The 25293-nt window shown below is 41.0% G+C and overlaps 1 protein-coding gene across 1 annotated transcript in view; it reads left to right on the forward strand.

Moving 5' to 3' along the window:
* Positions 1–25293, forward strand: part of NEBL (nebulette) — a 283351-nt gene that overhangs the window by 113561 nt on the left and 144497 nt on the right. The window contains exon 4 of the mRNA XM_014946207.1: positions 20589–20696. Within this exon, the coding sequence (XP_014801693.1) occupies positions 20589–20696 (108 nt within the window). The remainder of the gene's footprint in view (positions 1–20588; positions 20697–25293) is intronic.

Below are 25293 nucleotides of genomic sequence, written 5' to 3' on the forward strand. Positions count from 1 at the left end.
CATAACATAATTTGTATTTAAAATAGTCAATAGTGTTTCTGGCTTATTCTGGATGATTTTGAACCCTTTGCAGCGTTACATCGGGTTTTGGGTAGTGAATATCTTTTATAGTCATAATTAGGTAATGCTATATTCGGTGCTCTCTACTATGTGAGAAGAGAAGGCTGAGCATTATATCTGCGTTTCCAACCTGTACATTTAGGACTTAGAGATGAATAAGTAAATTGCAAGAAATGTTATTATTCTGAAGTGTGGGTTTTAGCCTATGCCTGTATTGTTTTCAGTGAAGAAAAAACAATAAATAGCTGGTATTTCAGAACGTGTTGCAGAAAGGTGTCCAGCAGCAAACTCCGCTCCTGCCTCCTTGCTTTTTCCCCATCGAGGGTCAGCCGATACGGTGAGTGATGGCTCAGCAGGGGCCTGAGAAGCCTTTCCCAACCTCATCTAGAGTCTCTGTGCATCCCAGTACGGATGGAGATAGAGATAGCACATCTGGCAGTATTTGCTTTGAAGCAGGAAGCGTGAGTTTGGGCTTGTGGCACCGTCTCCGTTGCGCTGGCTGGCAGAGCAGCTCGAGCACGTGAAAAGCATACACTGCAGCCATTCCAAATGTGGTCGAGCATCTGTAGCCGTGTACACTCCCTTGAATTCCTGGCAGAAATTCCAGCTGAATCAGCTAGAATTGCACCTGGCACTTCCAGCGTGCTATGGTAAAAGGAACGGGTTGACCTAAACTCCAGATTTATGTGGATTTAGTTATGGAACTCTCAATAAAATCAGTGCGAACTTTAAGGGCTGTATATCACTTCGGAGTAGATAATATATACTGCCTATGGGTAATTTTTGCATTTTTCTTGAGGAGAAAGAATAGTGTTTTGCTTACTGAGTCTTTCTTGGTTGTAAGATAGGTATGTAATTACTGGAGTCACGGAATTGCTTTAGTGTAGGCTGAAGGAATCATAAAAAGTTTCATGGGAAAGACAGTGTTTCTCTGGGATCTGCTGGAGCTTTTTTGACATTTAAAGCAGCAAGATGTGGTGTGGAGTTCACAGAGGATTTCAGGCTGTAGTTAAAAGTAAGTTGGAATTTGTTTGACCTTTTTCCCTGCACATTCTTTCCAGAGCATTAGGTGGCTGAGGTCAAGCTGAAATGTGTCACTGGTCAGTGTCTGAATTTAATTAGTAAGCGAGGACTCTGAGAACTCTAAAGTACAAGATGCTTGATCACCACCTACCCATTTCAAATAAAAACAGAACATGATCTGTTTGTGTTTTCCTTCCACCAGCTGGTACAGTTTTCTTGAATTTGTTTGTTTCTAAATTCAAGGTTTAAATGTGGGAAATGTTACCGAAAACTGTTGTGCTACCAGGCTGCTTCCTCAGCCTGGTTTATGACATCTGCAGTGGTTTCTGTGGACACTTACTACTATATATTATACTTAATAACAGAAATTATAAACGCTTACCATACTTGCCGATTTCCTTGCTTCCTAGTCAAAATGACAAGCTTTGTGTTGATTTATAGATAAATCTAAGAAAAATTAAATGAATACATTTTACTCTTTAAGAGACAGAGACTGTTGTAGATGATTGGGATGAAGTGCGATATAAATACCCACTGACACTTAAAAAAAGCAGCAATTTCAGCTAGTCAAGCATGGCTTTCCTAAGCCAAAACAGAGTAGTAACACTCTGCATCTTGGTAACAAATATGTTTGCAATAACTCAAACATTTTTGTGCCTGCAACTCAGCCTGCCTGATTTTTTTACATACTGCTCTCAGCATTTCAAATAATGGCAGGCTTGAATAGCTCGAGAGAATGATGTGCCCCCAGTTTGAAAACACTGTGCAAATAGTTGACTCTTTTTACACATAGTCTTTTAACAGTTATCACATCAAAAGAGAAGAATCAAGAAATTCTGGGAGGTAAATGTGCACGATAGGAAGTTTTAGTAAAGTAATCCACCTTTGATATGTATTGATTATTTCCAAGGTACCAAAATGACTCTCTAAATTCAATTTAAATATGGCCTTTAATTCTAATTCTTCAAGTATTTGCAAACAGTCATGGCAACACAGATGTATGTCAACTTTCCCCCTGTAAAACTGGAAAATCTTGTATGAGAGAGTAATAGAAATGGAAATGAAATTTAATAGAATAGTTTGAAGTATAGGATTATACTAAGAATGTTTTCTCAGGTCACTTTCTGTTCTTTCTCTGAAGAGCTCCCTACACCATCAAATAGTCATGTATTTTCTGTGCTTAAATTTTAAATTCTTGACTCAGCAGAGTGATGGGCGGCTGAGAAGAGACAGGGTCATTGGTCTCCTGTTAATGGGTGTTTCCACAGTGTAGTTATTTTTGTCATGGTATCAGTAGAGTAGGTAGGGTATAGAGGCTATGGTGCTCCAATTAACGCTGCATTGTGCATTTAGTAAAAGATGCCAGTGCAGAGCCCTCGATACCAAGTTTGAACTGGAGTCCTGTGGGATGCCATGGGGATGCAGCCCTGTGACAGCATTGCTGTATTTTCGGGGGTCCTGATGTTTACTGGAGATTCTTTCTCACTCTGTGCCCATTGTGTCCTTCGATTTCTGTTCATCATGATTCCTCTTGTTAGCTTGAACTGATAACAGCCTTAGTTTGCATTTATCAGTAATTAATAATTTCAGAGGATAAAGCATTTGTCAGAAATTTAGCTGGCAGGTGCAAATGGGCAGAGCAATTTTGTCCAATACGGTGCTGGTGAAAAGAAGAAGTTAATAAAAAGAAGTAAAAAAAAAAAAAAGAATCAAGTTACCAGTCAAGAATTATCTCACAGCAGAGCTCGTGTTTAATCTTCTTAGTGCACAATATGATTGTGATGACAAGTTTCTGCATGTATACCATGATAAATGGATGCTATTCTTTTATGGCAATGATTGCATTATACATTTTGGCATTTATGCGACATAATTGCATTTTTTTAGAATATTCAATCTTCTCGCCGTGTTTTCATCTATTGTTTTCTCTGACAGCTGGAATAAGACCATGAAGTCAAGTGGCAGAGGCCATAAGGGCCTTGGGTTGCTGAACTGCTTCTCAGCTTCAATTTTCAAATTAGATTTGCTTGCTATAGTTGTTATTTTTTTTATTTCTATTTGGTGTTTTATTCCATATGTACAATAAAAAAGCAAACACTTTGAGCCCAAGTCTTTAAACTCTGTGTGCAAAATTGTCATTAGATATTTTGTGGGTGTAGGTTAGTAACGTGCAAAAGCAACATGTCATGTAATTGCCTACTGCAGATGTGCAAACAAGAGGTTTTTCATGGAGGCAAATGAACCTGCAGATTGTCTTTGCTCTCCCCCATCTGAAAAATTAGCCTTGCATACGCTTCATATTTTGAAGTAATAACTGATCTTACTTTGGGACGGTAATAACCATCTTGAAGCAATGAGACTTCAGAGAACTATCTTTGGGAAAAAAAAAAGTCTATGTGAAATTCAAATGTGGTTTCTTTTTAATTTAATTTTAAATGACAGATCAATAAATTTTGGTCTTTGGTTTCCTTCTTTGTACTCACCTACAGTTCTGCCCCCCCCTGCTTTTTCCCTCCTTCCTCTGTATTTTTCTCTTCTGTTTTGAGTTGCCTTCTTTGTAATCTGAACATTTCTGGCTGTTTTGCAGCTCTTTTGCTGTATGGCATGTGGAGGAGCTGGATGGGAGGACAATGATAAGCCATTAGCAAAAATATCATAATTCATGTGTAATATTACAAGCATTAAATTAACTGCTATTTAGTTATAATTCAGGATGGCCACTCACCTACAGTTCTGCCCCCCCCCCTGCTTTTTCCCTCCTTCCTCTGTATTTTTCTCTTCTGTTTTGAGTTGCCTTCTTTGTAATCTGAACATTTCTGGCTGTTTTGCAGCTCTTTTGCTGTATGGCATGTGGAGGAGCTGGATGGGAGGACAATGATAAGCCATTAGCAAAAATATCATAATTCATGTGTAATATTACAAGCATTAAATTAACTGCTATTTAGTTATAATTCAGGATGGCCTTGCCTGTAATGTTTTTTTTTAATGAGTTGCCATGTATTTAACACTGCTGTCCATTTCCTGGATTCCCTTTGCTTTATGGTAGCTTTTATTTGTCTAATTGTGTATATTTTAATAGTTAACAGTTCCTATTTCTGTCTCATTTGATGCTGGTGCTATTAACAAAGAGAAAACTGAGACCAGATGGTTGCCAAACAGTGAAGCCACCTGGTATTCTAGCAATGCCAAATATATTTTTCCCCTCCATTTTTCTTCAGAAAATGACTGAGATGGGTCCAGGATTTTTTGAGAATCCCAAGAATGTGCGCATGCAACCCAACAAACATCCCAAGCCCTCTTAAGTTTATCCTTGCAATTCTCTTCCCTGCTGTTCTTCTCTCTCAGGTAATTCCATCTCTCTCCCTCTTTCTGGTGTCCCTCTCCCGTCTCCCAGCCGAGCTCCGTGCTGACAGCTCTCAGGTTTTCAGACCTTGCTCCGCTGAGCTGCCTCTTCACTGAGGCTGTAGGTCTTCCCTGACCACTGCTTGCTCCACCACCTCTGAAACCACTAGCACTGCTGGGGTGGGACAAGGAGCTCTCATTGCATGCAGGATCCCACAGGGTGAACCTGCCAGGAGTCCCTCAGGAGCTTCTCCCCACCCCTTGAGCGATTACTGTGCTGGAGCGTGTCCAGAGGAGAGCCACCAAGCTGGAGAGGGGTCTGGAGAACAAGTCCTATGAGGACAGACTGGGGGACGTGGGCATGTTTAGTTTGGAGCATAAGAGGCTAAGAGGAACCCTCATTGCCCTCTACAACTCCCTGAAAGGAGGGTGTAGAGAGGTGGGGGTTGGCCTCTTCTCCCAAGGGAATAATGACAGGAGCAGAGGAAATGGTCTGAAGTTGGGGCAGGGGAGGTTTAGATTAGATATGAGGAAGCATGACTCTCCTGAGAGGGTGGTCAGGCACTGGAACAGCCTGCCCAGGGAGGTGGTGGAGTCACCATGCCTGGAGGTATTTAAGAAATGTGTAGATGTGGCACTTCAGGGCATGCTCCAGTGCCTGAGATTGTTGGGTTGTGTCTGTCTGTGGGGTGTTTGCTTTTTTTTTCTTTGTGTGGTTGGACTCGATGATCTCAAAGGTCCCTTCTAATCATGAAGATTCTGTGATTCTACTGTTGTGCAGGAAACAAGGAAGAAACCACCTTGAAGAACAAGGTGTTTTGGATGCAGCAGCCTGTGGCTTGCCGTCCGATGTCTGGTTGATTTGAGGGCCAAATCTGGACTGAAGCTGTTAGGGATGTGACAGTGGGAGTTGGGACTGACATGATCACAGACTGAGGACACCGTTGGGTTGTCTGTTTGTGGGGTGTTTGCTTTTTTTTTTTTCTGTGGTTGGACTCGATGATCTCAAAGGTCCCTTCTAATCATGAAGATTCTGTGATTCTACTGTTGTGCAGGAAACAAGGAAGAAACCACCTTGAAGAACAAGGTGTTTTGGATGCAGCAGCCTGTGGCTTGCCGTCCGATGTCTGGTTGATTTGAGGGCCAAATCTGGACTGAAGCTGTTAGGGATGTGACAGTGGGAGTTGGGACTGACATGATCACAGACTGAGGACACAATAGCGCACACACCGTGCACAGTTTCCTTCGAGTGGCAGGAGCTAGACTAAGCCAACCAAAAATATATATATATTTTTTTTCCTCTGGTGCAAACTGCGTCTGGGCTCTGCTCCTGGTGGCAGTGCCGTATGCTGGGATGAGCCGCACCATGTGCACGGTGACAGACGAGCTGTTCCAATGTCTGCTTCTCACACATTTCAAAAGTCTGGTATAGGCAGTGCCTGTGTCAGTATTGATACGAGGAGCGTTAACACACCATATTGACGCAGGGCTGGGTCAGGGGATGGAGTGTAACTCCTCACTCAGCCGCTGCCAGTCCTGCTCTGCCTCCTCTCTTCCCTTCCTCTGCCTTTGTAGCCCATTTCCTGGACCCTGCTGGTTTGTAGGCTCCGAATACCTTGAATGGTACTGATGTGAACCCCTGGGTGCTGAGGGTGACTGAGTGTAGGTGTCTGTCTGAACACCCTGGTTGAATTCTGGCAGAGAGAACAACTGCTGCCGTGTCACCTCTCGGCAAATACCCAAATTGCTGGGGTATCTAGTGTGCTGTGCTAGGAGCTGCACAAATTCAACATTCAACAGAAGCAGGGAGGTGATTGTGCCTGCTGTTTTGTAGACTCCGAATACCTTGAATGGTACTAATGTGAACCCCTGGGTGCTGGGGGTGACTGAGTGTAGGTGTCTGTCTGAACACCCTGGTTGAATTCTGGCAGAGAGAACAACTGCTGCCGTGTTACCTCTCAGCAAATACCCAAATTGCTGGGGTATCTGGTGGCTCAAGTCCCAGCACGCTGTGCTAGGAGCTGCACAAATTCAACATTCAACAGAAGCAGGGAGGTGATTGTGCCCCTGTACTCAGCACTGGTGAGGCCACACCTGGAGTATTGTGTCCAGTTTTGGGCACCTCAATACAAGAGAGATCTCGAGGTGCTGGAGCGAGTGCAGAGGAGGGCAACGAAGCTGGTGAGGGGGCTGGAAAACAAATCGTATGAGGAGCGGCTGAGGGAGCTGGGGCTGTTTAGTGTGAGGAAGAGGAGGCTGAGGGGAGACCTCATCACTCTCTACAACTTCGTGAAAGGACACTGTAGAGAGGTTGGTGCTGGTCTCTTCTCCCAGGTAATTAGTGACAGAACAAGAGGGAATGGCTTCAAGCTCCAACAGGGGAGGGTTAGATTGAACATTAGGAAAGAATTTTTCACCAAAAGAGTGATAGGGCATTGGAACAGGCTGCCCAGGGAGGGGGGGGAGTCCCCATCCCTGGCTGTGTTTAAGGGCCGTTTAGATGCAGTGCTGAGGGACATGGTGTAGGGGAGGACTTTGTAGAGTAGGGTAGATGGTTGGACTCGATGATCCCAAGGGTCTCTTCCAACCTCAATGATTCTATGATTCTATGAACATACCTCCCCCCCACCCCCAACCCAGTATCTGCCTGAAAAGAGCTTTTATTCTGTCTGTAAGAGCCAGGAGGAGGGTGTAAACAGATGAGATATTCAGCAGTGTGACAGATAGCTGTCCGGAATGCTGTGTGTATGGTATATCTCTACCTGTTCATTCCTTATGGCTCCTTTCCTGTGCTGTGCTCTGACAGTGATTGTGGCAGTGTTGGACTCTCTTCTTGGAGTCCTCTGTCTTGTGCTGGGCGTATGGTGCCTTTATTCCTTTGCTCACCATCGTCTTCTCTTACATTATGTACCTGTTCCAAACAATTCTGAAAGTGTCGGAAGAAAAGTGTAAGTCATCCTTCATTTGGCAGGATTTGAGCTTCACTATCCTCTCTACCAATGCCTGCCTTACTGCTGAGGCCATCATGCAGAATGGTCCCCTTAAAACACTGGCTCTAGTGGAAGCTGGGTTTCTAGAGGTCCATGTTCCTGCTGGTTACAGGGTGCTGGACACAGTCCCATTACAGCACACGCAGACCAGTTCAGCAGCAGGAGATCTTTCAGGAAAAAAACAACAACCCAACATCAGAATGGCCTCCCTTCAAAACTTCCCATCCTTTGGAAAATACTCCAGATTATCTTTCCAGCAGGCAGGGCTTACAATGTGAGTTTAAGCTTTGTGATAGGAAAATAACATAAAAACAGTATCTTGGTGGAAATACTGCCCCTCAAGTGCCTGCCTAGAATCACTCTTATTTGGCCTGTTTCAGCAACAAGGCATAATGATTCAGATGTGCTTTCCAGAGGAAGTTGCCTGGAGTGACAAGGATGTTGCTTTTGGGGGCTTTTCCATTGTGAAAGACTGTGTTTGCCTTCAGACTTCTTTTCTGTACTATATTAAAGCTAATTTTGCAATATTTACCTCTTCTCAAAATATGTGAGCATGCATTGAAGTTGACAGTAGACCCAACGATCAAACTTACTGCAGCAAGTAACTGTGTTTCCCTGCAGCCAAAAATCTTAAAAATTACCAAGGGAAAGGCCAATCGTTCTTTGGAATCTGGGAAGTTTGTGTCTAATCTCTGTCATTCAAATAAGTACATTGGAAAGCACATTATGCAATTGCCAGAAGTTGTGCATTTTTCCCTTATGCCAGTGCATGAGGGCCCTCTGGGCTTTGGATGAAATTCTCTGCAATTAATGAACATTTCGGTTCATTTAAATGGATCTTTTTTTCAGCCTTTTTGATTTGTGGAGGCTGGTTGTATTACTTGCAGAAGCAGTATTGGCCTTCATTGGAATAGAACTCCTGCACAGGCGAATTGAACAGCACAGACCAACATCCCTGTTGCATCTCACTTGTAGAATATGGTATTTCCTGAGATATTAAAAAGGGGGTAGCGTGCTGGCTGAATGTAGGCTCAGCCTTCTCCCTTCCAGATAAACAAATCTCTAAAAAAATATGCAAACCATTTCATATCTGAGAAAATTAGCATCTCTCAGTTTTTTTTTAACATTGTGTGCCAGTCTTCCTGTCTTCTTGCATACAAATAACACTCCCTCCCCTAAAATAAAAAGATTAGGTTGTCTTGGGAGGTGTAAGTTTCTGATTATTAGAAGTGGCAAAGGAAAAAAAATAATAAAACAAAAAAAACCCAACCCACCAATATTGAAAGTTATGACAAAGTTATTTTCATCAATCTACTTTGTTTCACAAGTAGAAGGCTTTACAGTAATGATAAAGCTCATCTGTGTAGAGGTTTTCATAACCTAAAAGCAATTAGAAGGTAGGATATGTACAGATTTAGGAATGTCATTCTTGTCTTTTATAAGTCAATGGGCTCTTTCCTAGTTTCCCCGGTCACTAAAGGGGAAAAAACCCCCAAACCCAAGCCTGTGGTCTTTATTGCTTGGAGCTGAAAAATAATTGGTTTTATTATACATCTCTAAGGAAGTTTTGAAAAAGCAGCACAAGATAGCATTTAAATAACAAAGAACCTTCGTTAAATTCCCACTTTCTCTCCACTAATTGCCATTTAACAAAGGGTGCAGTTTTTACAGCTGGGGTGATTTGTAACTGTTCTCTTTCTCTTCCCTTCCCTCCTTTCCTGCTCATTGTTATTAGCTAACATCTCTGATAAGAAATGCAATATACTGCCCCTGTCTGCTCCTTCAGGATGCCTGGCCTTCCTTTTCTGAAACAGTTTTTTGGTGCGTTTTGTTTGTTTGTTTGTTTGTTTTTTAAAGTTTTCAATTCATATCTGGAATAATTTCTCTAATTTGTGGACCCTTCTTTTCTTTCCACATTTTTTCTGTGTGTAAGCAGGCCCTGCTGCTACACCCCACTTTTTGCTCTGATCCTAGCCCAGCCAACTGTCACTTTTTAGCCTGCAGGGAACCTTCTGGTACTAGCATTCCTGCCTTGTTTTTATTAGAAGGGCATCTCTCACAACATATCCCTCACTGTTTGAAGCAGAAGTCATGTGTATTCAGTAGGAATGAATAATGGATATATTTAAAGGGTACCTTGCCCTTCTGGTTCCTCTCCACATCATAAATAACCACTCTTTTAGTTTGGATTTACATATTGCTCTACAGGCACAATTTGGAGAAAAACCTGGTGCTTCAGCTCAACTTAAAAAGCACTGTGCTATATGCAGCTGGTAGTTTCTGTGTCTGAAAACTGATCCCACACCAAACTCAGTACTGGCATCTAGAGTTCTGAAGATTTTGGAAACTGGTCATGAATTTATTTTGAAGCACCTCACAAAAATACAGTATGACAGCAGATGTACAGACAACATGATGGGGACCATTGGAGCTCTGGATAGAGTTCATTTCACCTGGCTTTAGATGTCTTTTTAACATACCTAAAGATGTTTTAAGTATTTTTAAGATGTATTTTTACATTTTAAGGTATTTTTAAGATGTTTAAAATACCTTCTTCAGGGTGAGCTGAGTTGTTACCTGTTTCTCTCCACTCACTGTAAAAGCAAGTTGGTTGATGAGGTTGTGTGTAGATGTCTGTATTAGAGACATCTGCTTTTTGTCCGATGAGCCCACTGTTCCTGGCCACTTATCACCATCTGAGGAGTTCCTGGGATAACGGCTTTATTAAAGGATAAACTGAACTTGCTCAGAATTTTCCTATTAACTGTAACAAGCTTTAGCTGAGGCTCCCAAAGAAGACCCTAACATTGAAGGCCAGGCTTGGAGGATGATTTAATTACCTGATCTTAGTGAGAGTCTGAGCAACAAATGTTTTTGATGGGATGAGGGGACTGGATGTGTTTTTATCACCCAGATAACTGATAAATGGAGTGACCTGATTTCCCTGTTACCATCAACACTGTAAAACTATTCCCAAGGTACTAAAATACCATGTTCTTACTGTAGTGCTTTCCCGTGAGCATGTGGCTAAGATTTTTTTGATACGTATCCCTTGTGTCTTGTAGCTTCAGGAGTCTAGGACAACCTATGTCTCTTTCACCCTAAGTTGCAGCAGGACTGTGGTCCAATTCCCAGTGTGCACAGGGAAGTGTGGGCTTGAGCCAGGGACTCTGGGGTGATGAGCCCACGTTCTCGTTGTGAATGAGGTAGATTACCCATCTAAGTGTTTTCTAGGTGTAGAGGCAAACAATTTGGAGGTATTGGAAACAATATATTGGAAACAGATGATTCAAGCATCAGAGTGGATGCAGAAAAGACAGTCAGAACCAGGTTGCAACACTGATTTTACTGGTGGCCTTTGGCATCTTCTGATCTCAGTTCATGTGGCTGCAGTTTTGGAGTTGTATGACTTTTCTGTGTTTCTAACAGTTTCACGCTGCTTGTTGTCATGATAATTGAGAGGCTGATGATGTAAATATTAGGTTTGTATCTACAGGATGATGCCTACATACTGAAGGGCAGGGGAGAGGAACTACCCATCTTGCCCATTTAACTGTAAGCAGATTCTGAAATCCTTAAATTTTTTCTGCCCTCCAAGTTATCTTTCTTTCACTCAGTAATGAAGATAAAACCCTATACAGAGGCAGAGGAATGGACTGTGTGAGGCATCTATAACTAATATGGCAAAGGGGGCACAGAGCGTGTACAACAGGTATGGATTTTGCAACTAGGGGTGTACTGCAGGCTCCCACTTGATAAATTAGTTTCTAAGAAATAACCAATAAATGACAGAATAAACAGTTGTAAGGAGCTTCCATGAGAGCACATAAAGGCAAATGGTATGTTAACTCCATAGAATAAGAGATGGCATGTCCTTATCAAGGAAATGTATAAGAGAAGCTGCAGGAGAACAGGACATGAGGATAGGTTACTATGCAAGTGGTGTATAAGGTGCCAGCTACGTGGCACCTGGGTGACAGACATGAGACACCCTGAGTTTGCTAAGCTGTTAGCAGAGGCCAGAAGCTGTAATTGCCATCACATCTCATCATTTTCTGTAATGTGTGTGTGCCTGCACGCTTGCTTTGCTTGCATCTAGATTTTTTTCAGATCTATTTCCTCTGCACTTTGTTCCAGGCTGCATTCTGGTTGCTCTCAGTCGGACCTATTTCAGCCCCTTTCTTCTGTTAGAGCAGCGAATGTTCCCTGATTTTTTGGCAGTTGTTCATGGAAGTTTTACAGACTTTCCCCCTCCTCCCTCACTGTGTGTCATTTACTGGTTTCTGCTGCCTGATAGTATTAGTTTTGGTTACCTTTTGCATTACGTGACTACAACTTGCACCCTTGCTCTATATGGTTTTCTGAAGTCGATCTTCTTTCCATCTCATGCTATATGTTTTAGTTCAGTTTTTGGCGTGGCTTTTTGAATTTTTCTGCTCTCTTTGGACTAATATGGTCCTTGTGTTATATGAAAGATTTATTAGGTGGGTTATTGGTGTTTTTCTGGGGGGAGGAGGGAGGGCAGGACTTAGTGTTTGGTTTTTTTCCTCCTTTTTGATTTTCCTCCCCAGAACGGTTGTTGTTGCTGCCTGTCTTTTCTATGGGTTTTTTATGGGCATTCTATGGGCATTTTTGGGTTATAACTTTCTGGTACATAGCGGGCAGATGCCTCCGAGCTCTTCTAGTACTAGGAGCCAACTAAAGGCTGCAGGACCATGGTTTGTGTGGCACGGAGCCCAAGCTGACATATCCTGCCTCTCAGCAGGACTTACGAGCTCGCTCTTGGTGCCGTAGCCAACCAGCAGTTACACATTTTCTGTCCACCTTGGAGAGCATTTAAATATTGAGGTTTATTTGTTTAGTTAGTTGAAATTTTCTTTTTTCCCCCTGTACCCACTCTATGTCTGATAATTATCCTCTTTGGAGGAGTTTGCTGTCACTAGTTTCATTTTTGAGGATTTTATTAAAATTTGTGGTAAAATATCAGGTTGCATTTAGATTATATATATGTATATAAATCTTACATTTTCTGCCTGGAGATGAGATATGGTAAAGGCAGATCTATTTGTATTGTAGCAGAGTAAGAAATCCTTCACATCCTCAGACTTCTGTCCCTTGGAGATAAACTAGTTCAAACACAGAATATACCAAGTGATAGAGTGGACAGAAGATGTGACAGTATTTCTCTGAAATGACATGAGGTTGCAACTTCATCTTTCCTTGGTTGCAGTTCTGCACGGGATTTGTTTACTGCTTCTAAAATGTTGATGTAAAGTTTCTTTCACAAATTAAACGGATGATAATTGCTGGTGAAAATGGGGGCAAAACAGCTTAATCTGCCCCTGGCTCGTTCTTTATGTAGCCTTCTCTGGGCACGTGGGCTTTGAAGAATATTAGTGCTGTTTGAATAGAAAAGGATATGACTGACCTCCACTTTGCCCAACAGCAAAACAAGGTGCGAGGCACTTGAGCAGCATATTTAGTGACATAAAAATAATTTCTTGAGCGGAAGCACCTCAGTAGTTTCAGTGGCAATAACTTTTGATGGAGTGGAGCCTCGGTGACTTGTTTGGATGTCAGCCCGTTGAAGCAGTCTTGGATCGCCCTCTATTCAGTCATCATTTTACTTGGATCCCAGCTACTGTTCACATGCTGTTGTGATACATCCAAATGGAGGACTCCATCTTTTTCTCATTCTGAAATTGTTGATCTCTCACTGCCTCCAATTTCCTGTCCCTGCACATCCCGGGGTCTGGAACGCTTTTGCCTGTGATTTTTTTCTGTGAACCACTCTCACTATCCTCAGTATAAAGAGACCACATTACAGAGACATTATCTCCAGAGTTACTATTTATACATTTTAATTTGCACCCATCCAACATTTTAACTCTTCTGTCGTGGATTCCAAGATTTTTATTTGTTAGAAGTAGTTCCCTGGCAGAACTGTGAAGGTCCTCAGGGAATTACAGTGCAGAGATTTGCAGATGGTCGGAGACTTGCTCAGATGTACTCTACAGGGTTGCACAGACAGACTTGCCCAATGTTTGAAGGGTCTATATAGAAAGACAGTATATTTAATGTTACTGATGGCACTTGAACCTTTTAACTCAGTACATTTGAAAATGTTTTATTTAGTGTTGGAGTGCTGGCCTTTTCAGATTTAAAACATCTTTAAATGAGAAACTTTCTTCTCTCAGAAAGTTTCAGCTATTATGATGAAAGCTTCAGAGCTGTGAGTTCTGGAAATGGCTTTTTCACTAAGTTAAAAGGAAAAAATTCTAAAATATGACTGTGCATTGTAAAAACTGAAAAAATTACAAAATGGAGTCTTGGGGAATTTTTGGTTTGCTTTATTTTAGTCCCTACAGGTTTTTTTTTCTTTTAACACAGATTCCTTTAGCTGATTCAGAACAGTAAATCTAAGGGGGTGAAATCTTTAACCCTGTAGTCACAAAATGGATTCTCGGGGAATTTTTGTTTTGCTTTATTTTAGTCCCTACAGGTGGGGTTTTTTTTTGTTTGTTTTGTTTTTGTTTTTTTTTTAAACACAGATTCCTTTAGCTGACTCAGAACAGTAAAACTAAGGGGGTGAAATCTTTAACCCTGTAGTCCCTCGTTCCATCAACACTCTTCATCGAGGGCCTTTTTGGATTCCATAACTCCTTGACTTCCCTAAGGAATGGCCAACCTGTAGCTTCTAGTCCATATAAAAACCTGAGGACAGTTTAGTCTGCCCTGACGGCTGTTCCCAGTTCCTGTGTTCTAGATGTCCCTTTAGATTTACTGTGGACAGTAGTTCTAATTGAGTGACAGTAGGAGGACCATGTTTTACTGCCACTGGGCAGTACTTAAATGAAATGGTGGTACTTAAATGAACCTCTAATACAAGCAGAAGATGGATGGGATTTAGAGCTGTGGGCAGTGTTAGGAGACAGGCTATGCCATGAAGACTGTAACCTGGCTTTGTAAGGTAGGATAATGTTGGGGATCCTTTGTAAGAGGGATTAGTCAACTTAAAGGAAGTCTTATTGAGTTTAATAATGAATTGTTCTTTATGTTTGATTTACCTGTAAACACTTTTTTTTTTTTTTTTTAGCCATGCTCATAAAGCCCTAAATTGCACAGTAAATTTTTTCTCTGTCTTGCTAAGTTTACAAGAAGCAAGATAAATCAAGGCAAAATCAACTGACATAGGTGCTCTATGGAAGAAGTGGATCCAAACAAAAGCATCTTTGCCAAGATGCACCTGAAAGACCTGTACTGTGGGAGAGGATTTCTTGCCAGTCTGTAAAAACCAGTGCATTAGCAGATGGTGACCTTTGGGAAAGAGTTGTGTGTGCTGGGCACAGAAGGAGCAGATGGCTCTGGGCAAACCTCAAAAATGACATACTGAAACAAATTCATAAATATTCAGGGTGTGGTAAAGACTGTAGGTCTGTGAACATTCCTCTCGGCAAACATGGTGTGAGGGGTCCCGTTCTCTCTCTGCGTACTCCTTCCTTGCTTGGACATTAGGCATTGATCATGCACAGAGTCTGTGTGAGAGCAAGGAAAGGTGATATTTTGGAAGCAGGTTGTTGGCATAGTTACCTGGTCTGTACAGGGAAGTGGAGAAGGGACTGTACATGAAACCAGCTTTGATATTGGCTTAGCTTTTGGGGATTTAATCTTCGCTTTGTAGAGGCTGAGTGACTTTTTGAGGTAGAGATGGAATGAAGAGTGTTCATGAAGTTGGCATTATTCACAGCTCTCCAGTGATGAGAAGAGCACGAGGATCTGTCACGCTGAATTCTTGCTCTGATTTCTGTTTATTTGGTGTTCTTGGATTCCTGTATTTGTCCAACCGATACGTGCTTCTGTTATTACAAATGAGTCTGGACTAAGGGCAGGTGCCAAAAAACCCACAAGAATAATCAATCTTTTAGGCTCTGTTGATATTTTCAGTGTATTTTTCTCAGGAAAAATTAATCTTGTTTTACTAATAGGTGTCTTTGCTGCCAAGTACCAAGTATACAAAAAAACCCAAAGGTGCAGCATTTTCTCCAAGATTTTATGTACAGAGTAAGATGGACCCTCTGTTCTTGGCTGCTTCATGCTGACCTAGTGAATGGATTTACACAATCCTGTCTTTGAGCCTCTCAGAGATATCTTGCCGATGCCATGAATTTGAGAATTTTGGTTTGTTGAAGATCTGTTGGATCACTTAGCCCTTTCACTGTGGGTCTGTGCAAAATTACTTCTCGTGAGGTATTTTCACTTAAAACTTTTTCATTTATTGTGATTTATTACTGTTTTATTTCTAATGTTTATGCCACACATTGTTTCTCAAAGGATCCATTTTTCAGGGCACTCACTACCGAGGGCGCTCTGCGTTTGTGAGGCTGCACTGAATTTTGGAGCCAAGAGGGAGGCATTATGAACCACTGGCTGGGATTCTGGTGATGAGTTGTTAAAAAGCATCTTTGTAGGAAATTACCTCATTTATTATTGAGTCATTAGGGGTTATAGACATTTCCATTTCAAAACTAAATTTCAAGGTTTCCAGTTTGGTGTGGGTTGACCTCGGCAGGCTGCCGGGTGCCCACCAAGACGTGCTCTCACTCTCCCTCCTTGGCAGGACAGAGGGAGAAAATACAGTGAAAAAAAACCTTGTAGGTCAAGTTTAATGGAAAAAAAGTAAAGGCCGTGCATGGAAGCTAAGCAAAAAAAAAAAAAAAAAAAAATCTATTGTCTACTTCCCATCAGCAGGCGATGTCCATCCACTTCCTGGGAAGTAGGGCCTCAGTACAGTTAGTGGTTCCTTCAGAAGACAAATGCCTCCCTCTCCCTAGCTTTTGTTGCTGAGTGTGGTGGTTTATGACATGGGATATCCCTTCGGTCAGTTTGGGTCAGCTCTCCTTGCTGTGTCTCCTCCCAACCTCTCACTCACCCCTACCTTTGGGTGGGGTTGGCAAGAATTCCTCGATGCTGTGCAAGCACTGCTCAGCAATAGCCGGGACGTTGGTGTGTTATCAACACTGTTGGAGCTAGAAATACCAAACGTAGTGCTCTGTGGGCTGCTGTGGGGAAAGTTAACTCCATCTCAGCCAGACCCAGTAGGCAGTTAAGTCATAGTGATATGTACAGCTCCTACGCAGAATATTCTTTTATGTTGTAAATTGGTTTAAAGTCATTAAATTGCATTTTAGTTGGTTTAAAGTTACTAAATTGCATTTTAGTCCTTGCCTTTGGAGTAACAAAAAGTTTTATGGGTAAGAAAAAATTGAATTTTTTAATTATCTAAAATTGGGGGTCAGTCAGCAGTTGTTTTTTTCTCCCATCTTCGTTCAGATGCATTCTTGATACTGAATAGGACATTTTTGGATCCAAATTCTGAATTACTGATGGTATCTTTATTGTCTGACATTTTCTGGAAAATGCGGGGTCTTGTTCTTTTGCCCTTATAATAACTAGTAGTTTTAGTGGGCCACATTTCACTGAGCTGTGGCCTTCATGAAACATTAAATTTCTTTGTGATTTTTATAACTTAAAACTGCATTTTGAAGTTAGATAGCAAAGTCTGATAATGCATATATTAACTCTGCTAATATTTTAAATAATTTACTTATTTATGATTTCAGAGTTGTTGCTCTAAAGGATATAGTTAACCTTACTCCTCTGAAGTGATTTATTAATAGCGAGTAGGAGCCCTTCTTATCTGACTGAAGGATTAAAATAATGTGAAATTGAAACTATCTAGTTCCCTCCCTCTCTTCTTCTTCTGTTCTTTTGTAAGACAAATAAAGGTCATTTGAAGTTAGTGGCTGGTACATTTGGAACTAGTAACAGGAAATGCTCTTTCTAACAATAGGTAATCTTTCTTATAGGCAGGGCTGAGCACATTTCCCATTACACGATGTGTTCCCTCGCTCATAATTCTGGTAAACTTTAGGCAGTAAGGCTGATCATTTCCATGTCAGCTGTCTGCCTTCAGGCCAAATTTGGAATTTTTATGCAAAATACCCAGCTGTTTCCAAGGCTGAGAGCAGGATAGACTTTATTCTCTTAGTTGAAATTCTTGGCACTTTTGGTTTGGGTTTTTTTTGTTGTTGTTGACCGGCTCTGTTGTGTTAGCATTTAGGGCTGAGGAGTTGAAGCTTTCTGAGATTGAAGGAGTTGAAGCTTTACCTGGACTTTAGCAAGGCCTTTGATACAGTCTCCCACAGTGTCCTCCTGGAGAAACTGGCTGCCTGTGGCTTGGATGGGAATATTCTCCACTGGGTTAAAAACTGGCTGGAGGCCCAGGCCCAGAGAGTGATGGTGAATGGAGTCAAATCCTGTTGGTGGCCGGTCACGAGTGGTGTCCCCCAGGGCTCGGTACTGGGACCCGTTCTCTTTAATATCTTTATCAATGATCTGGACGAGGGGATCGAGTGCACCCTCAGTAAGTTCGCAGATGACACCAAGCTGGGTGGCAGTGTCGACCTGCTGGAGGGTAGAGAGGCTTTGCAGAGGGATCTGGACAGGCTGGATCGATGGGCTGAGACCAATGGGATGAGGTTCAATAAGGCCAAGTGCCAGGTCCTGCACTTGGAGGCCTCACCTCGAGTCCTGTGTCCAGTTTTGGGCCCCTTACCACAAAAAGACATTGAGGGGCTGGAGCAGGTCCAGAGAAGGGCAACGGAGCTGGTGAGGGGTCTGGAGCACAAGTCTGATGAGGAGAGGCTGAGGGAGCTGGGGTTGTTCAGTCTGAAGAAGAAGAGGCTGAGAGGAGACCTTATCGCGCTCTATAACTACCTGAAGGGGGGGGTGTAGAGAAGCGGGGGTCAGTCTCGTCTCCCAAGTCACAGGAGATAGGACAAGTTGTGCCAGGGGAGGTTTAGACCAGATATTAGTAAAAATTTCTTCACGGAAAGGGTTATCCAGCATTGGAATGGGCTGCCCAGGGAAGTGGTTCAGGCACCATCCCTGGTGGTATTCAAAAGACGGGTTGACATGGTCCTCAGGAATATGGTTTAGTGATTTTTTTATTGCTTATTTCTTATTTATTTTTTTGTCAGAGTTAGGTTGATGGTTGGACTAGATGATCTTTAAGGTCCCTTCCAACCTAGATGATTCTATGAGATGGAAGAAAGTCTTTTGCATTAGGCACGTGTCCTTGGCCATAGAAGTCTGTCCAAACTTGGTAAAGTTTTGTATGACTTCAAATGAAGTTCACATGTACTTATAAGGCCTCTTAGCACCAGACAGTCTGGAATATTATGTCCAGCCAGTATGATCAAGGAAGCCTCTGTGAGTCAGGGGGAAGATGTAGAGCCGTTTGGTAGAAGTAAAGAGAAGTAATAGGCAATGAAAAAAGTGTATTTGAGGAAGGGATTTGAAGTGACTTGGGTAAAGTGACAGCAAGAAGCCATGGAGAAGTGGACTAGACTAGTTTAGAAGCTCAGAGGGAGACAATGCCTGATAATGGTGGTCAAATGGAAGGAAATGGCTTGAACCTGGGGGAGATGAACAGGAGGGCATGGGCCACCAGTCCATGCTTTCCTCAAAAGCCCGAGTGGAAGCACTGTGTCCTTAGTCTGAGAGTGGCATGAAAAGAACATACTTGTCTGAAGTAATTTGTGTGTGAATTTCAGTTAACTCAGAAAAATGGTTGTTGCTGTGGTCATTTACTCCTACAGTGTCGTAAGGATTTGTATAATGTGCCAGTTTGTGAACAGTATACAGTGATATCTATATGAACTACAGCTGCATTTAAAGAAAACGCAGATGGTATGAACATACACTTAGAGGATTAGGAAGGGCAGGATAAACTGTATTCTCTCACCTTGTGAAACTTTACTTTTTGTGATCTAGGGTGTTTTTTCCTGTATACCACCATGATGGTATTAAGTGCTTAGTGGTGAAATAAGCCTCAGCCAGCCTTGAACTAAATGTTTGTGTGTTAGCTGAATGTTTTCTGGTTATCAGTTGGGTGAAGGAGAATACTGCCTTTTGTATTACTGCTCTCCCATGTGTTGCAAAATCTGGATGTGTATAGTGAATAAAGCAGGGGGCATAGGAAGTGAAAGGAAATTGTTATGGGTAAGGTAGCTGAATTCATCTGTGGAGACATGGGTCCCAACTCTGTCTTTGCTGCAGAGTTCTGTCTGTTGCTCAACAGTGAGTTAAGATTTTGCAGATTTCATCTTGTTTCTTTATGTTGAACTTGAGATTCCCCAAGACTGATTTACAGAAGTGCTGAGTGTTTGTACAAGTAACTTAAGTCCATAATTTGAACATATTCAAGTGTTAGGAATGTGACAGGGAACACCCTCAGACCCCTATATGGTTTTAGAAATTAAGCCTTTTTCACCTCAGTTTGCAGGTTGCTCTAGAAGTACAGATAATACCATTCCTGCTTTCCAGAGTGCATTATGAAAATTGATTAATGACTGTGATGAGAGCTATAAAAAAACCTCCCGAGGAAACTAATATCCCTACCTTGATGGTAGGATTTGAATAGTCTGGTCCGAAAAAGGATGCAACCACCTCTGGAGCCATCTCTGCTGTGTACAGAATAAAGCAGGGGGCCTGTCGAAGGGTAATAAATAAGGACCTGATTAAAGACAATATCCAAATGCATACGTGCAAGAGGGACAAATTAAGCTTGTGTAGGCAGCCATTCCCTAACTTATGAATGTTTGACTTTGCAGTCCTCTGAATACTCTTTTCATGCAGCATTTTTTTTAAATGTGTGATTTATGTTTCAACTGGGGAGGAGAATGGTAGACTCATCACGAAGCGAAGCTGGAATGTGAAGCTGCCTATTGGAAGACTCCAGATACAGTTAAAGCTATGGTTTTTCCTGTGAAAATAAGTGCTTGCTTGATGCTGTGCTGGCATCCGTAGTTCTGTGGTTACTGCTCTGAGAATTAAATGACCATGGAGAGGGAGTGATCTCCCTGCAGTGATCTCTCTCGTATGCATGGAGGTGAGCCCATGGCACCCCCGGAGAAGGCAGTTGCTCGGATATTGGGGAATTTTGCCCAGTTGCTGCCTATCTCTGTTTGTGGATGAAGGAAGGCTTCCCCTTTAAGGGCTGAAAGCCTTTCACAAATGCTTTATTTACAGTAAAAAAGAATTGCTACATTGCTAGAGGCACATTGTGGAAAATGAAAACAACCCTGTTCTTCTGTATTTTCTATTCTGTAGGTAAAATACAAAAGAGACTTTGAAGAAAGCAAAGGAAGAGGGTTCAGTATTGTGACCGATACGCCCGAGTTACAAAGACTGAAAAGGACTCAGGAACAAATCAGTAATGTATGTGACTGCCACCTAAAGTGATTGTAGATGGAGAAGTAGTGTGTCTAAGAAAAGGCGTGTTTGGTGTTTCTGATGAAGTCTGTGAGAGTGAAGAATCTGATTTTGGTGACCGATTTGTGTATGTCAGATTTTGAAGTGTGTGTAACTTTATACCACGGACCTGTACGGCACATGGGCGATGTGTGTTCACCTCTCCAGCTTTCAGCAAGTATGCTCAAAGTATTTTCTATATTAAAATGATTTGACCCTTTTTTGCTTTTTTAATAGATTTGCCAGCAAGTAAAATTACTTTTGTAACTTTTTATTTACATGTAAACTGTATCAATTATATAAGTTAAAACGTTTTGTCTTTTTTTAGCAGGGTCTGTCAAAATTAGCATAACTGCCAAGATGGAGTTTTCTAGAAGCAGATAAAATCTTGAATACTGAGTTTTAAAAGCAAATATATGCAAGACAATGTTCTGCAAGATGAGAAAGGAATGGCGAATAACAAAACTTAACCAAGTGTTTCATTAGCTTAGAGCTCGAATGGAGAATGCTTTCAGGAGTAGGATTTTTTAAAACAGGGCTTTTCCTGACTTATGTTTTCACTAGGAAAGTTATTTATTTAGATTGTATTCCCTTGTCACACGCTTAACTCACTGCATGATGGAATATTGGGTGATATGTAGTGCAAGTTATGATATGTATGAACTAGGTAAGAAGTAGAGGGAGCTAGAAGTGATACAGAATCAACACCATTAGCTTGTCCTTGCTTCCCTCCTCATTGTCCTTCTGCTGCCAGAACTTGCCTCCATAGATAATTCTGTGAAATTTTTTTTTAATCCTTCCTTGTAGTAATAAAATAACAGCATGGCATCAGAGGCACCCTGTGTAAGTACCATCAGAAGAAAATGATGGAGTTTATTTACTTGAAAGATTTTTTTTTTTTAAGGTTGGGATGTTACTGAAAAAAAAAAAAAGTCACTGAAAAATACTAGTTTATCACAGCAATGGAGATGTACCATTCGTGCTGAAGCGTTCCCTAGTTAAAATTTCGATGTCTAGAGCTGGTCTTTGAGGTGAAAAATTGGGGCTCATTTCCTGGAGCCCTGGCCAATGTGGAAGACAGTTAATTTAAGAGCCGTGCAATTGCTCCTGTGGGTAGATAAGACGATAGCAAAAGCTCATACCTTATATTAATGCTGGGGCTGACTGAAATGTCTGATTTTTTGAGAGAGAAAGATGTATTCTTCAGAGTAGCAAAAAGCACGGCTATTAAGGCTTCCTTTCAGGATCTGGGAAACTTCAGTGAGTCCCTGGTTTTAATCAGCTGTATTTTTTATTCAGACCAGGAACCTAAATTAGGTCCTCTCATGACCTACATAGCTTCCTCGAGCAAGAGTGATTCTTTTGTGTGGGGTAGTTCTGGAACGCATCAAGGAGATGAAACGGGCAATGCTCTGATGAATACTTCATCCTTTGCATGGGGCTGCCCTGATAGGAGAGGTTGGGAGGAGTCCCCTGCAGCAGGCCTCTGGTCCTCAGTTTTGGACACTGGCATGCCAAGAAATTTAATTAGATCTCCCAAGCTTAGTACCCTCAACATCAGAATATAGAATAGTATGACACAGCTCACTTGCATGTTCTCTCTCTGTCTCTTGTTCAAAGCGTATTGGGTTTTCTGTTGTGGGAAAGGGGGAAAATAAAAACAAGTAGTTTTGTGAAATGGGAAGGAGTTTTCTTCCCATCTCTATTTTTGAGTGGGACATGGGGGTTTCTTTTCTAGCAGAAGACCTTGTTGCGCAGTTTATGATACTGTTTGGCTCCTGAACGAAAGGTATCTACCTGACTTCTCAGACCCTGCAATATATTTTTAAGTGTGAAAAGTGTTCTTCTTTTCTATTTTTTTTTTTTCAGATTTTTTTCTTGGTGGTTGGATGTACCACTTGTGTCTCTTCATTCCCAGTTTAACAATATAGATTTGTTCCATCCAGTCTTAACAATAGGGAGTTGTTCTATTCAGCCTTAACAATGCAGAGTTGTATTCTTTTCCTGATTTATGTAGCTGACAGAGAGTCCAAGCCATGGACTCTATTAGAAATAATTATTATTGAAGGGTAAAATGGAGTTTTAAAATGTGCATGATAAAAGAATTTGCATTTCATTTACGCTTACACTAAAAAAAATATTTGATTTATAGCATTATATCCTAGAAAAATAATTCTGCATAGGCCACAGTTTGAATCTAATTAGAAAACTCCTGTATTATAGAAGTGCATTCCACACAGAGTAGTTTCTGTATTTATCAGATAAACAGTATACATCATGGACTAAGGATCAAATTAAGGTTTCAAGACATTGAAAGGTAAGCACTTTAATAATTCTAAAATAATTTTACTTTTCATATATAGCAAAATTGAAGAATACTAATATATATGTATTTAATTTTCAGTTTTGTTTTGATTTCACCTTGAAGTATTTAGAAACTTCTCAAAGAGCCTATTTGAAACAAAATTGTAACAACTTCATTGAAGGGGTAAGTGAGCACAGTTACGTGCTATTCTTGATGAAGATAAATAACAAAATAAACCTAATGATAATAGATGTTATCTAGCAGAAATCTTTGCAAAATAATGTCTTTTTGTCTTGGTATGAAGTTTTGCAGCATACCTCGGGTCTCTTCCAACCCCATATCATTCTGTGATTCATTCTGTGATTCTGTGGACATTAATATCAGCACAGTGCTCTGACTTTTTATAGAATCTCTTATGCTACCAATATAACCCTCATGAATCGAAAAAATAGTGGGGGGAGTGGGAGGAGAGTGGGTTGATGGAAGGGGCTGGATTTCGGTTGCTATTTTGCCACCAGCAATCCTGCCTCTGAAGACTTAGGCCAAACAAGTGGAATTTATTTTGTGGCTCGATGGACGTGTTGGGATCAGAATGGAGTTTCTTAGAAAAGAGTGAAATTTTCCTGTGTCTCATTTTTTTTTATCATTACTAAGCAGCTTTTTTAACTCATGGGTTTGCAGGACTTTTAGCACCCATGGCATGCAATGACCAGGCATTTTAAAATTAAAATAAATTTTACATCTTAATATGTGTGAAAATGTTTATAAGTGTTACAAAAAGTATAGAAGTTTATATTATGAAAATTTTTCAATTATTCCAAATATAAAATTTCCATCACTACTTCTGCGGGTGTCATTGTTTCTTGGCATTGAATAGGTAGTTTATACACACAAAATTCATACAGAGAAACATGTTAATTTTGTTAAAAGACCTTGCAGTGGTTTTTGTCCGTCTTGAACTTTGAGAGGATTTTCAATACGAATGCAAATATTACCAAAACAAAAAAAAAAAACCACCTGTTTTTTTAGGTGATTTTGCCAATATACTAACGGTAAACTGATTTTGCAAGGGAAAAGTTAAGGTGGCAAAAGGAACACAATTAAAGAAGATGGCAAAAGGCTTTTTATTGATCTATCATGACACACGGCTAAATGAAGAAGTGGGAACTCCAGTCTAATAATATTTCCTTTGGGGAAATGGAACACTTTCAGCAGTTTGCAGCAATGAGCTGCAGCTTACTGCCACTGCACTTTTATGTCTTAGATAGATGGTTTGAGGCACGTTTTGTCCTATGTGAAATAAGTCGCTCTTTCCTAAATATGTTCCTGGTAAATGTCTGCAAACCATAAAGCAAAACAGGTGTCCCTACAAATTGATGGAGTGAGAAGCTTTCATTAAGATAAAGGCCAGTGCTGGGGTAGCAGAGGTTGGTGGCATGGCTGGGCGGCTGGAAGGAGGCATGGAAGCTCTCACAGTGGTTGCCCTCATTACGTTGAGAGCCCGTGTGAGCATTTCTCACCTCCACATTCGTGCTGGTACGAACTGAAGTCATGTGGGAGCAAGGAGCAGTGCACATCTGTGCCCTGCTGCCCATTGAGAACCAGCAAAATGAAATCATGCAGTTCGTTTATGTAGATGTGACTCGTTTTCCAGGAGGTTTGGATTGTGTACGAAATGAAAACTATACCTTAAGGTAAAAAAGGAAAATAAACCAAATTTAATCTGTTTTATTACATCGGACGTTTCTAAGGTATCCTAACTTGGTGAAGGCCTTAAGTTAGAAAGAACAGTAGAGTTAGTAAAGAGAATGTCACTGAATCACCCCTGGGAGATGGAGATGTCTCCCTCGTGTAATGAGAGTTGAATTCCTTGCTGAAGTTAGAGAAGCCTCGATGCAGAGAGAGAGAGCATGAAATCCAGCTGATTTTGGGAAAGCCACAAATAAAGCTAACCAGTAGTGATTTTTTTTTTTTTAATTAAAAAAAGAGCCTGATTCCAAGAAGTAAATTAACATACTTTAGCTTATTTGTGTGAAAACAATGTTTTAAACATTCATTGAATTATTATATAACATTATACTTTCTTTAGATATGATTTTTGGTTACACACAGTAGAATTTTCTTATAAATAAAAATCTTGTAACATTCTCAAAAGCAGCGTATGTGGATTTGAATGAGGCTATTTATTCATTGTCTTTAACAAAATATGGTGCTTTTTTTTTCCTTTTTTTTTTTTTTTTTTTAAGTTTGAAGGGCCAC

Source organism: Calidris pugnax, unplaced genomic scaffold (genome assembly GCF_001431845.1).
Source record: "Calidris pugnax isolate Ruff unplaced genomic scaffold, ASM143184v1 scaffold19, whole genome shotgun sequence".
Lineage (NCBI taxonomy): Eukaryota > Metazoa > Chordata > Aves > Charadriiformes > Scolopacidae > Calidris > Calidris pugnax.